Source organism: Callospermophilus lateralis, chromosome 10 (assembly GCF_048772815.1).
Source record: "Callospermophilus lateralis isolate mCalLat2 chromosome 10, mCalLat2.hap1, whole genome shotgun sequence".
Lineage (NCBI taxonomy): Eukaryota > Metazoa > Chordata > Mammalia > Rodentia > Sciuridae > Callospermophilus > Callospermophilus lateralis.
The window spans coordinates 10335880-10350165 of NC_135314.1; the positions used below are offsets into that span (position 1 = coordinate 10335880).

At 35.3% G+C, this 14286-nt stretch overlaps 1 protein-coding gene across 1 annotated transcript in view; it reads right to left on the minus strand.

Annotated features, from left to right (window-relative positions):
• Window positions 1–14286, minus strand: part of Itsn1 (intersectin 1) — a 206751-nt gene that overhangs the window by 133720 nt on the left and 58745 nt on the right. Inside the window, exons 2-4 of the mRNA XM_076868630.2 lie at window positions 10339–10398; window positions 8918–9010; window positions 7367–7430 (exon numbers count right to left, since the gene is read on the minus strand). Of these exons, the coding sequence (XP_076724745.1) occupies window positions 7367–7430; window positions 8918–9010; window positions 10339–10366 (185 nt within the window). The 5' untranslated portion in view covers window positions 10367–10398. The remainder of the gene's footprint in view (window positions 1–7366; window positions 7431–8917; window positions 9011–10338; window positions 10399–14286) is intronic.

The window sequence follows — 14286 nt, forward strand, 5'->3', positions numbered from 1 at the left end:
GGTATGGTATACTATCCTTGGCTATATTGTGGTACATATACTAGAATGCTACTATACTTCTAAAGTTTTTAAGTCTTAATAATCAATTTTTCTTTAGAATCCTATTTTGTGCACTCAACAAAGAAATTGGGTTTATGAGTATGTTTGCTATTTGAAAATGACAAACATATGTGGTCCAACTTCAACTTGTGTAGAGCTTTTAAAGTAAAGTATTTTCTCTCAAAGAATATTAAACTAAAGAATTTATATTTGCAATTGGAAACTACATTACACAACCATAACCATGCATATTATTGACTTAATGAAAAACAGTCATTTAAATTTCATTTCTTTTAATCCAGATAGTATAAGTGTGAGAATTAATTTTTAAAGTAATCTTATCAAAAATTTTATTTGAAACATAAGTAGACAGCTAGTCCAATTCAAATTCCATGACTACCACTCTTTTAAATTGAGCAACATCCACATAATGGCCCCAAAGAAACAATTAAATTATACAAACAGGGTGCAAATGCTACATGCCTATTGTCCCAGCTGCTCTAAGTCAGAAGTAGAAGGATCAGCCTGAGGTCAGCCTGGACAACTCGGCTATATCCTGCCCCAATATTGGGGGAGAAAAAAGGCTAGGGGGAGCAGAAGTATGGCCTACAACACACAGTAAAAGTTATAAAATTTTTAAAAGTCACCATGATTATTTTGGAATATGCCATAAAGAATATAAAGAAGCTCATTTCTCCCTCAGATAGGCATTCCCAAGTACTCCTGCAGTCAGAACTCCTTTGGCAAACCAATTCAGTGGAATCTACATTTCCTCACCACTAGTAAGCCTAGGCATTGCTTTCATGGTAATTTGGATTTGTTCTATGACTTGCTTATTGCCCCAACTGGCCTCAAATTCTCAGATGTAGTGCTCTTCATTCCTCCCAAGTAGATGGGATGAGGTGCACATAATAGTGCCTGGCTACAATTACATTATTTTATTATTTTTCAGTCTTTAAACCAACTACAATTTTAAGTGTGATGAGGGTGTGTGTGTGTGTGTGTGTGTGTGTGTGTTGCTATCTCAAGATTCAACCCTAGATATTTGTTCTAAATGAGTATTTAACTTTTCCAGTTATACTTATTAACTAATTCCTCCTTACTGAATTTAAATATGCTTTTGTCATGCACTGAATATTCATATGAAGTAAGGGCCTACCTCTGCACTACCTCTTTTGACCAAACAATCCCAGGTCCACGTGATGGTGATTTGACCACATTAGCTCTTGATACATTCTGCTATCTTACAAGGCTTTCTCTCTTTTAAAAATTTTTCTCTTGGCTATTCATGGATATTTATTTTGCCCTATGAACTTTAAGACCATATTCTCTATTCTACACATAACCCTACTAGGATTTTAAAATGACACTAGATTTATATAATTTTTAGAGATATTTCTAAATATATATGTAATAATTTGCCACCCAAGAATATGCTATGTTTCAGTTTCTTCAGTTTTTATTTCCTTTAATAAAATTATCACATGTTCTTCATATAAATAATAAACTTGTATTGATAACTGTAGTCTAAGGAACTTCATAGTTTTTGGCAGAATTTTAAGTGGAATATTTCCCCTACTTCCATTTTTAGGTGCATATTTCAAGCATAAAGAAATTTTAAATTTTAAAAATTATTTATGCTATAATAAACTATCTTACAAAATGTCTATGAAATCTTATTTTTTAAATTAAAATTTCATACGTTTAGTAAAATTCCAGTATTTATGCCAACCCTCTTTTATAGATCTTATTCCTACAAAGATTAAATGAATGCCTTCCTGCTTAGTTTTGAGTTTAAATGAAAATAGCTTTAAATGAAAATAGCTTCAGTATTTTACTGTTTAGAATGATATCTGGTAGTGATTCTGGGAAAACAGTCTGACATATTTAAGTAGCCCCACTTATTAGAAAAGTTGGCTGCATTTTTTATTAAAGGCCTAACCTGCATCTACTGATATGATTACAAGTTTTCTTTTTCCTTTTATCTATTGACATAAAGACTAACAGTGACAGAATGAATGTCTTGATTTTGAACCAATCTTATACTATTGGCATAAGTTCAAGTTGGTCCGAGTACATTATTCTTTTCATACATATGATGAGTTATGATTTTTTATCTATATTCATAACTGAAACTGGCCCTGATATGCTTTATTTTTGTACCATCTTTTAGACATTATAAAGGAAAGTGAGGTAGCTGGGTGCAGTGGTGTAACTGGTATTCCCAGCAACTCAGGAGGCTGAGCCAAGAAGATTACAAGTTCAAGGACAACCTGGGCAACTTATTGAGACCCCGTCTCAAAATGAAAATAAAAGGGCTGGAGATGTAGCTCTGTGGTAAAGCACCTTTAAGTTCAATCCCCAGTACTGCAAATAAAATAAAATGAAGAGGAGTTAGGACAATAAAATGAAATGACATTTACTTCCTTTGCTAAATATTTTTTAAAATGTACTTTTATTTAAAAATTATTTTTTATTTTTAGGTGGATACAATATATTTATTTTATTTTTATGTGGTTCTGAGGATTGAACCCAGTGCCTCATGCATGCCAGGCAAGTCTCTACCACTGAGCCACAACCCCAGCCCCTTCTAAATATTTTTTAAAAGATAATCATCTATTTCAATTTTTTTTTGGGGGGGGGAGTGAGTTATTAATGAAATAAACATCAGCATACAAACTTTAGTATTTATTTTTAAATAAATAAATCAAGCAGATGCATCCCCTATTTCCCACATTGAGATCTCAGAAAATGTATTTTCTTATTATAAAAAAAAAAAAAAAAGAAATATCTAACATGGGATAATGAGTGGGTTAGGAGAGAAGAGATTTCTAGTAATGGCTTAATTAGAATAATTTAGGGTTTCAAAAATCTTTCCTATCACAGTGCCTTCATGGGCAAGAAACAGCAGTTTGTAATCCTCAGATTCTAGGGATTATGTTTACACACTTACCATAATTCCAATATTTAGTTGGCAGCCTTGTGGTTCTCATAATTGTTTTTCACAATTAGCAAAACATAATTGTTAAGACTCCTTGATAATAAATAGAAAACTCAAAAGAAATTTATGGCAATACAGTTATTCTTACAAAGCTCAGCTTTCCTCCCTTCCTTCCCCTTCTTCCAGTACACTGGGATAGGGTTGGCATTTTATTTCTCAAGGCTCCTTTGCAAAAACTTCAGCACTGCTATACATTTCATCTCCCATTTAATAGTTATTTCTCCAGTTAACTTGTTTTTACTAATTCTCCCAAAGACTAACTAAGGTCTACCAATACTGAAATTAAATTCACAAAACTTCCAAAATAAAAATATTTGATAAAAAGGAGTAAATAACTGTCATACATGACTCTTGAAACAAACCTACTGTAAATACAGTGTTTAGCCTGATATTAACAGTTGTACACAACAATAAGTAGGATTGATTATGTCGGATACCAAGGGCAAGCTTTTTTAATTGATTTGTACCTCTAAACCATACATCACTTTTATACAGTGTCCAGGGGGAAAGTGCTATAACTTCAAATGGAAGGAAAACTATGTAAGTGTTTACTCTTTGACCCAGCAATTGCACACCTAGAAATTTACTCTGAAGATACATTTCCAAAAATACAAAACATAGATATATACGCTCATTCATTGCTGCATTATCTATAATTGCAAAATATTGGAAATAACCTAAATACACAAGCATAAAACACTGGTTGAATAAATTATAGCATATCCTCCACAATGAGTATTATGGAAATTGAAAATGAGAAAGATCTCCATGGAAATGATATGAACAGTTTACAGGATAGGCTATTAAGTGAGAAAAGCAAATAACAAAAAAGCATTTCTAGGTTATCTTTAATGTAAGAAAAAAAAGGAAATAATATAAATATATTCACATATACATTACACATATTGGGCCTGTTTTTTTACACACACACACACACACGCACACACACACAATCCTAATAAAATCAGTGGGAGAAGGGAATGAAGGAACAGAAAAGCAAGAAAATGAATAGCCTAATCTGATATATCTCTTTTGCACACTCTTGGCTTTTAGAACCTTGGTAATGCATTATGTATTCAAAAAGTAACATGAGAAGGGACACCTAAGAGTATTTTAAGTAAACAACATATTAACATAACCTCACAGGAATGAGAAAGAAAAGTGAACCCAAATAACTTGTCAATATAATACTTTATTATGTTCTTATTTTAAAAATAGAAAGAAATACAAAGCAGTCTTGAACTCTACTTAAAGATTTGTTGTTTGTACTACATGAGTATGGCAATTTGGAAAGTCCTTTGCATATATTATAGGATTAAGGAAAGAGGCCAGACTTCCTACACCATCTCATGTACCACCACAGGGCAGGAGAAGTCTCTTCCACACAGACTTGTCACAGGCTACTTATCTCCTAGGTGGTGCCTATTAAGCTAAAATTTAAGGCCAAGCAATAATGTATATTAACCCATCTTAGTCACTTATTCATTCAAAAAGCTTCTATGAATGGGGTGGCTACAAAAGTCTAGGCACTATGAAGAAACTGGAGTTTAAACGGTGAAAAAAATAGAAAGTTCCCTCCTCTCACAGAGTTTATACTTCGATGTAAGCAGGCAGTAAACAAGAGAACAAATCAGATTAGTCTTCATGGTGATCACTTTTATTAAGTAATGGGAAAGACAAGAAGGGAGAGAGGAACAGGTAAACAGAGGGAACCACTTTAGACTAGTTGGTCAGGGAACACCTCTCTGGATGGTGACAAACTGAAGCCTAAATGGTAACAGAACTGGATTAAAGAATAAGAGATACCAAGTGCAATGATCCTGAAGTAAGGAGAAATCTGTCACAATTAAAAATAGAAAGTCCAGGACTGGGTATGTGGCTCAAACAGTAACGCGCTCGCCTGGCATTCCCGGGGCGCTGGGTTCGATCCTCGCACCACATAAAATAAAATAAAGATATTGTGTCCACTGAAAACTGAAAAATAAATATTAAAAAAATTCTCTCTATCTCTTTTCTCTATCTTTAAAAAATAAAACTAAAAAGAGAAGGTCAGTTCCTGGAGAACAGGAATCAAGGACGAAAAAGCCAGAATTCTATTAGCATTTGTAGCCTTGGTAATGACTGGATCTCATTCTCAATGGACAGCAGTAATTGGATTTACTTCTTAAAAAGGATTATTGGAGAATGGAATCTCAAAGGGCAAGTGTGAAAGAGAATCCAGCCTAGGTGCTCTATCAGTGGACCCAGGTGAGATGACAGCAGCAAAGAGAGATAGAAGTGGTCAGACTGGGGTTAAAGTCTACCAATGAAGTCAGAACACGCTGATGAACTGATATGCAGGATGAAAAGAGGAATCAGATATGGCTCCCACGTTAAGGTTTCAGCATCTGGATGATGACTCTCAATGGCATGAACTGCTATGGTGAAGAGTAGAGAGCAAGGGGTGGGAGAGATGAGATTAAGAGTCAAGAGTAACTTTCCTAATCCCTAAGAGATGAGTTTGGCAAACTGATCTTGATGGGTGTTGAAGTCCTTCTGACATGAAAGTATCCTATAAATTCTATGGCATTTACCCTGCCCCACCCCCATTCTCAAACCAGATCACTAGCCTGTATAATCATTGGCCCTTATGCATCTGGATTCCACCTTTTCTCTCATGGCCCATTTCCATGTGGCACTCCTCCCTCCCCTTCATTTCTCTCCATTTCAAACGAACCTATTATCTCAGATTTCTAAGTCCTCACCCAACCTCTTTGCCCATACTTCTTTTTCTTTCCTATACCTCTGGTTCTTGTCTATCTGTTCTACTTTCTCCCCTTCCTGTCCAAACTAGGTCAAGGCTGAAATAATTCTAAGCATTTCAGTTGCCAAAAGGACATTTGCCAATTTTCTTCCAGTTCCTTATTAGTAAGATAATTTCTAGGAAGATGTGTCATTTTTGGACACTGTTATAATTTGGCAATACACACAATGACCAAACCCCATGTTCTGAGAATTCAGGTTTCTATAATTTTCAGAAGAAATCAGGTTACAGAGACAAGAAGTCCTCAAAATATGAATGTTTTACAGTTTAAAGTTGAGAAGCTAACTGGAATGTAGTTTCCACATGGTAACAAAACATTATAAAGGCTTCTAACACATACTGCTCATCAATCTATACCTCTCATGTATTTGAAACAAGTACAGACCCAGGAAAGGTTTCTGGAGCTGTGGGGGAGGGCCACATTAACAGTTCTCAATTTTCAATGCAAAATTCTGTTATTCCCCAGATGGTTGACACAGGGACTGCCTAAAACTTCAGAGTCCTTCCCATCCCTCTCTACCAAAAGGAACAAGGCCAACTCTGGAACCCACCCAGAACAACCACATAAGAATAAGATTTGTATAAAGGGGTGATTTGCTCAAGCAGCTATTATTATCTATAATTTTTAAAACTTAGTCTTAAAGAAGTCAAGTTATATCCAAGGTTTAGAAACTAAATAAGTATAAGAATCAGGGTTGGAAGACAGGTCTTGTTCTGCATTATTCCATTGCCTTAGCATATCTTTAGTTCAGAAATTTCATATTACTTTTCAAAGATATTTCTTTTGGAACCAAATGCCAAATGTTTTCTCTGATATGGGGATGCTGATCCATAGGGGATGGGGGGAGGCAAGGGAGGAATGGAAGAACTTTACATAGGGCAAAGGGGAGGGCAAGGAAGGGTGGGGGCAGGGGACAAGAAAGATGTGGAATGAGATGGATATCATTACCCCAAGTACATGTATGAAGACACAAATGGTGTGACTCTACTTTGTGTACAAGTGGGACAAGAAAAATTGTGCTCTGTATGTATACTATGAATTGAAATGCATTCTGCTGACATATATAACAAATCAGAATTTTAAAAAAGTTTTTAAAAGTTTTAAAAAGTTTAAAAAAAGATATTTCTTTTGGGAACAGATTCCTACAGATATTATTTCTTTTCTTTTTCCTAACAAGAGCTATTAATAAAAGTAAAAAAAAAAAAAAAGTCATCACAAATTTATTTAGCAGAAGGTCAGAAAAAAAACTGGCCAAAATAATTAGGAAAAAAATATCAAAATTTCAAAGTTTCAAGGAAGTTTGACTTTTTGACACAGCAATGCCATTTAAATGTCACCTCCTTTTTAAACTTTTAAATCAGAAAGATACTTTTGAGAAGAATTTCTCTGATAAGAAATGATTATTTCAGACTAAACAGATATATACTCCTTCTATATAGAATAAGAAACCAAAATACCAAACAAATAAACCGAATTGGACAATACTGTCTTTTACATTCTGCTATGCAAAATTGCAACTTACCATATCTGTGCTAAAACAGGCTGAGGTAATCCAGATTGAAAAAAAAAGTTCCTTGCTTGATCACCTGTAAATTAAGTGAAAAAAGTTTCAGAAAAAACAAAAGTTGCTGGAATTCCACTCCTAGCAAAAAAATCACAAAAATAAGAGTGATAATCCTATAAATATTGAAATGGTGAACCTATAAGCAACAGTAGAATGAAACCATCAGCACTAACCCAAAACCTGAAGGCTCTGAAAAATCATCTCAGAAAGGGCAAACTATTTGCTGGGATAGGTTGTCCACTTTAATATGCTATTAAGAAGTTATCTACCCCTTTTGAATACTCTAGACTGGATACTAAATGTCCCCCATAGGCCAATGTGTTAAAGGCTTAGTCATCAGGTTGGTACTGGGGAAAAGGGGGGTTGGAACCTTTTAAGAGGTTTGGCCAAGTGGGAGGTCTCAGATCATCAGGGGTATGCCCCGAAATGGAATAAAGGGACCCTTTCTTTTGTAGCAGGCCCTGAGGTGAACAGGTTTCTTCTATCAAACACTTTCACCATAATGTACAGTGTCACTATTGGCCCAAATCAACAGTGCTACTCAGTCACAGAATGAAATCTCCAAAAAATATGAGCCAAATAAACCTTTTCTTAAGTTGATTATCTCAGATATTTTGTTACAAATAATGGAAAGCTAACTAGCACAATGACAAAGCATATCTACAGATCTACAGGAATCCTTAGGAAACAACTGATGAGTCATTCTTCTACTTTATTTATTTATTTATATTTTTAGTTGTAGATGGACACAATACATTTATTTTGTTCATTTAGATTTTTTATTTGGTGCTGGGATCAAACCCAGAGTCTCATGAGTGCTAGGCAAGTGTTCCTCCACTGAGCCATAACCCCAGCCCAGATATTTCTACTTTATAAAGCATTCTTTGCTACTCTCAATACCTAATGCTCCAAATTTGGGGTACTTCTTATATATTTATGGAAAATATAAAACAATTACATCAATTATGAAAATTAATTAGGGAGAGCTATGATACAAACACAAGCAAAAATATTTCCCCAGGAAATCCATAACCCACTTTTCCTAAAGTGAATTCCTGAAGAGTAATCAAACATGAAAGATAGCAGAAAAGGCAACATACGAAAGGAACTTTAGAGAGATAGGAAAAGTCCCTTTTAAAAAATGTTCAGAATCTGTTAACAGTTTCCCAAACCAGCTCAGGACCAAAACTGAGCAAGTGTTTTAGCTTTAGAGCCACAGTCTACCCCTCCCTTACTTAAAGAAAACAACCTGGTCCTTTGAAGGTAACCAGTTGCCATCAGTGATATGCCCCAGACAATTAAGTGGCTTGATATGCACAAAGAATACAAACAAAGTTTGAATGGATATGAGAAAAGCAATCATAAATTACAGGCTCACAGTTAATAGCAAAACAAGTCAACTGTCTCCTTGGTTATATGTGCCAACCTCTGGTTATATGTACATAATAGATTTCTACAAATATATGCACTAATGTTAAGTAAGACTATGAAAATAGTGACTCCCATTACCAGTAATAAATCCAGATATCGGCTTTAAACTATGGAACTGCTGATCATGCTTCGCTCTTTCCTCAACAGTTATGGCCCAGATATCCAGGCTGCCTACAGGCCAAATAAAAGATAAGTTATTCAGTGAGAAAAACAAGATGCTCACACACACACAATCCATAGCACTTTCACACACACACAATCCATAGCACTTCCAGGTTCTGTCAATGTGTAATAAATGGTTTGATAAAATAACATCTGCTTGTCTTTGGAAGGAATTATATAAAGTTAGAAAATATAAGGAAAGCAGAACCAAAACCAAATTGGCAAAATTCATTTTTTTTAGTTATAGATAGACACAATACCTTTTTTATTTTTATGTGGAACCGAGAATTAAACCCAGTGCCTCACACATGCTAAACAAGTGCTCTACCACTGAGCTACAAGCCATAGCCACCACAAATTCCTTTTATAGAAGCTTGTCTATAACCCTATGGTCAGGATTATATGAAGATAGTGAATTCATAATTTATTTACATATATCTAACCAACAGATTAATTAAAACTTAAAACTGCACCGCCAGGTGCCTTAAATGTTATAGTGAAAAGTTATGAAATAGGTAAATGTGTAAGGCCATGGGTTCAATCTCCAGGACCGAAAAAAAAAAAAAAAAAAAAATACAGCATTTAACAATTTCCTAATAAGGTCAGGAAAAATTACCTGAAAATATATTTTATGCAGATTGTTATGTTTCAAATAGATAAACTAAAGTAAAATAAATAAAAATATCACACTTCACATTCAGGCTCTGAAAAAGTAGAGAATAAATGATCCAGACACTTCACCAAATAAATTGAAAAGAAAAAACAGGGACAGAGGGAAGAGTTCACAAACCAAGAGACTTAGGAGACAGATGAACTACCCTGCAACACAGGAACTTTATTTGGATCCAAATTTAAAAAACAACCTTAGCAAAAAAAATATCAAGACTATTAGGGAAAGTAATTATAAAATTTTATAGGTATGACAACGTAGTATATAAATTTTTATAAGTTTGATAATGGTATTATAGTTATGTCTTAAAAATGTTATCTTCTAGATAAATGTCCTAAAATATTTATGGGTGAAATAAAATGATGCCTGGGAGTTACTACAAAAGAATCCAGACGAAACAATATTGGCCATGAGTTGATAATTATGGAAGCCATATGATGGGGTACATGAGGTCTGACTTATTATTCACTCTAATTTTGTCCCCCCTCCCCTTTTTATCCTTTAGCAGCACTGGGGAATTGAACCCAGGGCCTCACACATGCTAGACAAGAGCTGGCCAATTCACTCTACTTTTTTTTTTTTTCTCTGAAATCTTCTATTATAGATAGTAAGTTTTAAAAATCTGGCCCTGAAGTACATTAAAAAAGAGAAATTTCCGAAAACTTACCACCAAAAGGTGTTGGAAACTGAGCCATGGTTCTGTTACTTTTGCCTTGCTAATTGGGGCCTGTAATTGAAATGCAACAGTTACGTTTATGAAAAATTCACTCCTGTATACTTAATTATAAACACACTAATATATCGTCTTTATCAGAAGACAACATTAGAAGTGGAGTATGGCTCTACAAATCAAAGTTACAATGAAAGGGTTTCATCCTTTTATTCTCTGAATAGACTCAGTGTCAGATATAGTGATAGACACAGGAATGCCTACTGAGACTGGCAACTTGAAGCTATCAGAGGCGAGTAATACCATTACCATCGGACAGCCTATTGTATCATTAGTGCTATAAATGTTACTTTTTAGGTTTTCTTTTTCTCCCCTCAACTATCTGGATACACCACTCCATCAGTTTGATGGTTACAGTAGCTTATTATTGAGCACTTGTTGTAAATTGTACATTGTAGTAGGTGTTTTATAGGTCTTATGCTCCACTCACTGTCATCCTAACTCTGTGAGATAGGTACTATTACCACCATCCCCATATTACAGATGAGGAAAATGAGAACAAGAAAGGAAAGTTGTTATGGTTTGTATATGAGGAGTCCCCTAAAAGCTCCTGTGTTAATGCAGGAATATTTGAAGATTAAGTGGTTGGATTATGAGAGCCATAACATAATCAGTCCATCCTAATTTGAATGGACTGATTGGGTGGTAACCGTAGGCAGAAGGGGCATGGTTGGAGGTGTCACTTGGAAGGGTCTCATTTTCCCTGTGTCCTCTCTCTACTTCCTGACTGCCACGGAGTGGAGCAGCTTCCCTCCACCACACCCTTCCACCAGGATGTTCTGCTTCACTTTGGGCCCCGGGGAATGAACTTGGATGAATATGGACTGAATCTCTGGAGCTGTGAGCCAAAATAAATATCCCCTTTTCTAAGTTATTCTTGTCAGGTAGTTTGGTCACAGTGACACAAAGCTGATTAACATAGAAGTAATTACAGCAATACCATACATTTGGTGACAGTACTGGGATTTGAGCAAAGGCAATTAACTTCACAGGCTGTTTCACCTATGAAAAGCAATCTCTGAATTGCTGTTTTAAGATTATGAGAAAGGAGTAAACAATACTTACTCCACGAATGTTTGCTCAGAATACAAACACGTATCTAATGCTCCAAAACTTCCCATTAGACATTACTAATCATGAACAGAGATATGAAACAAAGATAGTCCACTTTCCTAACTTAAAAAAAAATGCAGATTTAATGAATACTTTTTCCTTACACTTTAGTTTAACAGTAAATGCACAAAGTTGAAAAAAAGACTACCAAATACTCAGATTAAAAAATTTTAGATAAATTTAGATCTAAAAACATGAGAATTACATGCACCAATATACTCTGATTTCAATTTTCAATATGTTCATGAAATTTCCCCCCACGATTATACTTTCAAATTTCCAAAAGCTCCTTCTCATTCTTGACTCTATTCCTAGTACTTTCTCTATTTTTAAAATTTTTAACTAATTCTTTGGTTCATTTTGTTTTTTAGTTTTCATTCATTTCGTGAATCATTCATTTCCTCCAAGTTCCTTTTTTGTTTGTTGGCAGGCTGACTGATTAGGTGTCCTTCACTTTTGAGGACTTCATCACAATCCAATGATCCTTGGATGCTCCTTTATTTTTTATTTACATATGACAGCAGAATGCATCACAATTCTTATTACACATATAGAGCACAATTTTTCATATATCTGGTTGTATACAAAGTATATTCCCCCCAATTAGTGTCTTTATACATGTACTTTGGATAATAATGATCATCACATGCCACCATTATTTATAACCCCATGCCTCCTCCTTTCCCCTCCAACAACTGGACAGTCCTTCATTTTTAGAGTGAGGCACTAACTCAGATGCTTGGCTCAGGAGGAAGGCATGTTGATTGATGGACTGCTCCATACGATGACCAGGGGCACATAGTTGCCTTTTCACTGGGAGACCTCCCAATGCTAGTATTCACTGAAGCAGCCTGTCTTTGCCAGAAAAAAGTGTTGGGTGGGATGAGAAGAGTACAGCATCATCTAAATGCTGGCCTGGGGAAAGAGAAGGTGAGGCTCCTACCTACAGAGTACAGATGTCAGGCTCTTGCTTCACCCCTCTATCCTGGAGCTTCTCTGATTCCAGCATCTTTCCCACCTCTCCAGAAAAAAGGAGATTGAAGCAGTCCCTTTTCTGCAAGGGGTATAGAACATTATCGTCCAAAAAAAATCTGAATGAGACATTTAAAGAGTTCCCATTTTAAGCTGCTGCCTTTGGGAATACCTGGCATGTCCAAACAAGTGGAAGCCTCTCAAGATACCCTGGGGCAAGCCAGCACTCTAGCTCCTCTTTGTAGACTCCTGTAGGGAGTTAATTTCTATCCTCCTCTGTGAACTCTCTTACCAACTCCTTCATTCCCTTATGGTTTACAAAAATACTGCTAAAATCTTTTGTCTAGATTTTCTCTACTGTTATCTTATGCCATCATATCTTATCTTCTACTGTTCCTGAGTTAGCATCTATTGTGCATCCTGTATGATTGCGGCAACCTTTAAAGAAGAAGGAAGAACATGTCGTCAGCCCACCATATTTAGGTGGGTACCTGAGAATTCAGTTTTGAACAGGATTACTTCTTATGACAAGTCCCTTAGAAGCTGCAGGTGCTGACCTCTTCCTTCACTGCTTTTCACGCCATATAGTATATAGGCAGGTAAAATTACCTGGTAATTTTCTAAAACTTATTTTTGGGGCAAGGGGTGCGCCAGGGATTGAACTCAGGGGCACTAGACCACTGAGCGACATCCTCAGCCCTACTTTTTGTATTTTAGAGACAGGGTCTCAACTGAATTGTTTATCACCTCGCTTTTTGCTGAGGCTGGCTTTGAACTAAAGATCCTCTTATCTCAGCCTCCTGAGCCACTGGGATTACAAGTATGTGCCACCATGCCCAGCTCCAAAACTTTTTAATGCATTTTATCTCACTCAGTCCTCTTAAAATTCTTTCAAAACTGACCTACCATACACCTTTTTCATTGAGCATTCAAAAAATGAAAAGCCCCAAATTTTTAAATCATACTAAAACAAATATTCAAAATACAGAAGAGGAAAATGCATTCTGTTCATGTTCATTCTGGTTTACTTCAATTCTTCACTGTTCATGCAAAATACAAAAAAAGTTATTGATTTCTTTGTACCCAGTCAAGTTATACTTTATCCATATTTTCTTACTGGTGCTAATCCATCTAGCAGGTGAATCTCTTGAAAGAGTTTAGCCTTATATTATTAGTTCAAAATGATACAATCAAGCTATAAAAAAAGTTGTAATAGCAGTAATTTTGATATTGTCTCTGATTCTTGTGGTGATAGTTTTCAGTACTTTTGTATTTTGATAAGTTTATTTTTAGCTGTATTTTGGTAGTCTTTAGGGTGTTTAGGTAGTTTCCTTCTATTCCTATTTTACTTAACATTTTTATTAATTAACAGCTGTGGGGTGAGTGCTGGGGTTGGAACCTAAGGCCTTGGGCATGCTAGGCAAGTACTCTACCACATCCCCAGTCCCTTCTTTTCTTTCTTTCTCTTTTTTTGAGATAGGATCTTGCTAAGTTGCCCAAGATTCTTCTGCCTCAGACTCCCAAGTAGCTGGGATCACAGACTTGTGCCAGCTTAAATATTCTTTTCAGAAGATTTTCTTCTTAAAATCTAAAATAATCATGTATTTTTCCTTTAATTAACACCTTAAATTATAGTGATGTATTACCTAATATTAAATTATCTTAGGTTTAATTTGCTAATATTTTCTATAGAATTACTGCTTGAAAAGATGCTATGCTTAATTCTATGCAATAAAGTTGCAAATATAGAGGGAATGGATACACTTCTACTTCCCTATAAATTTCTAAAAGTAACCTTTA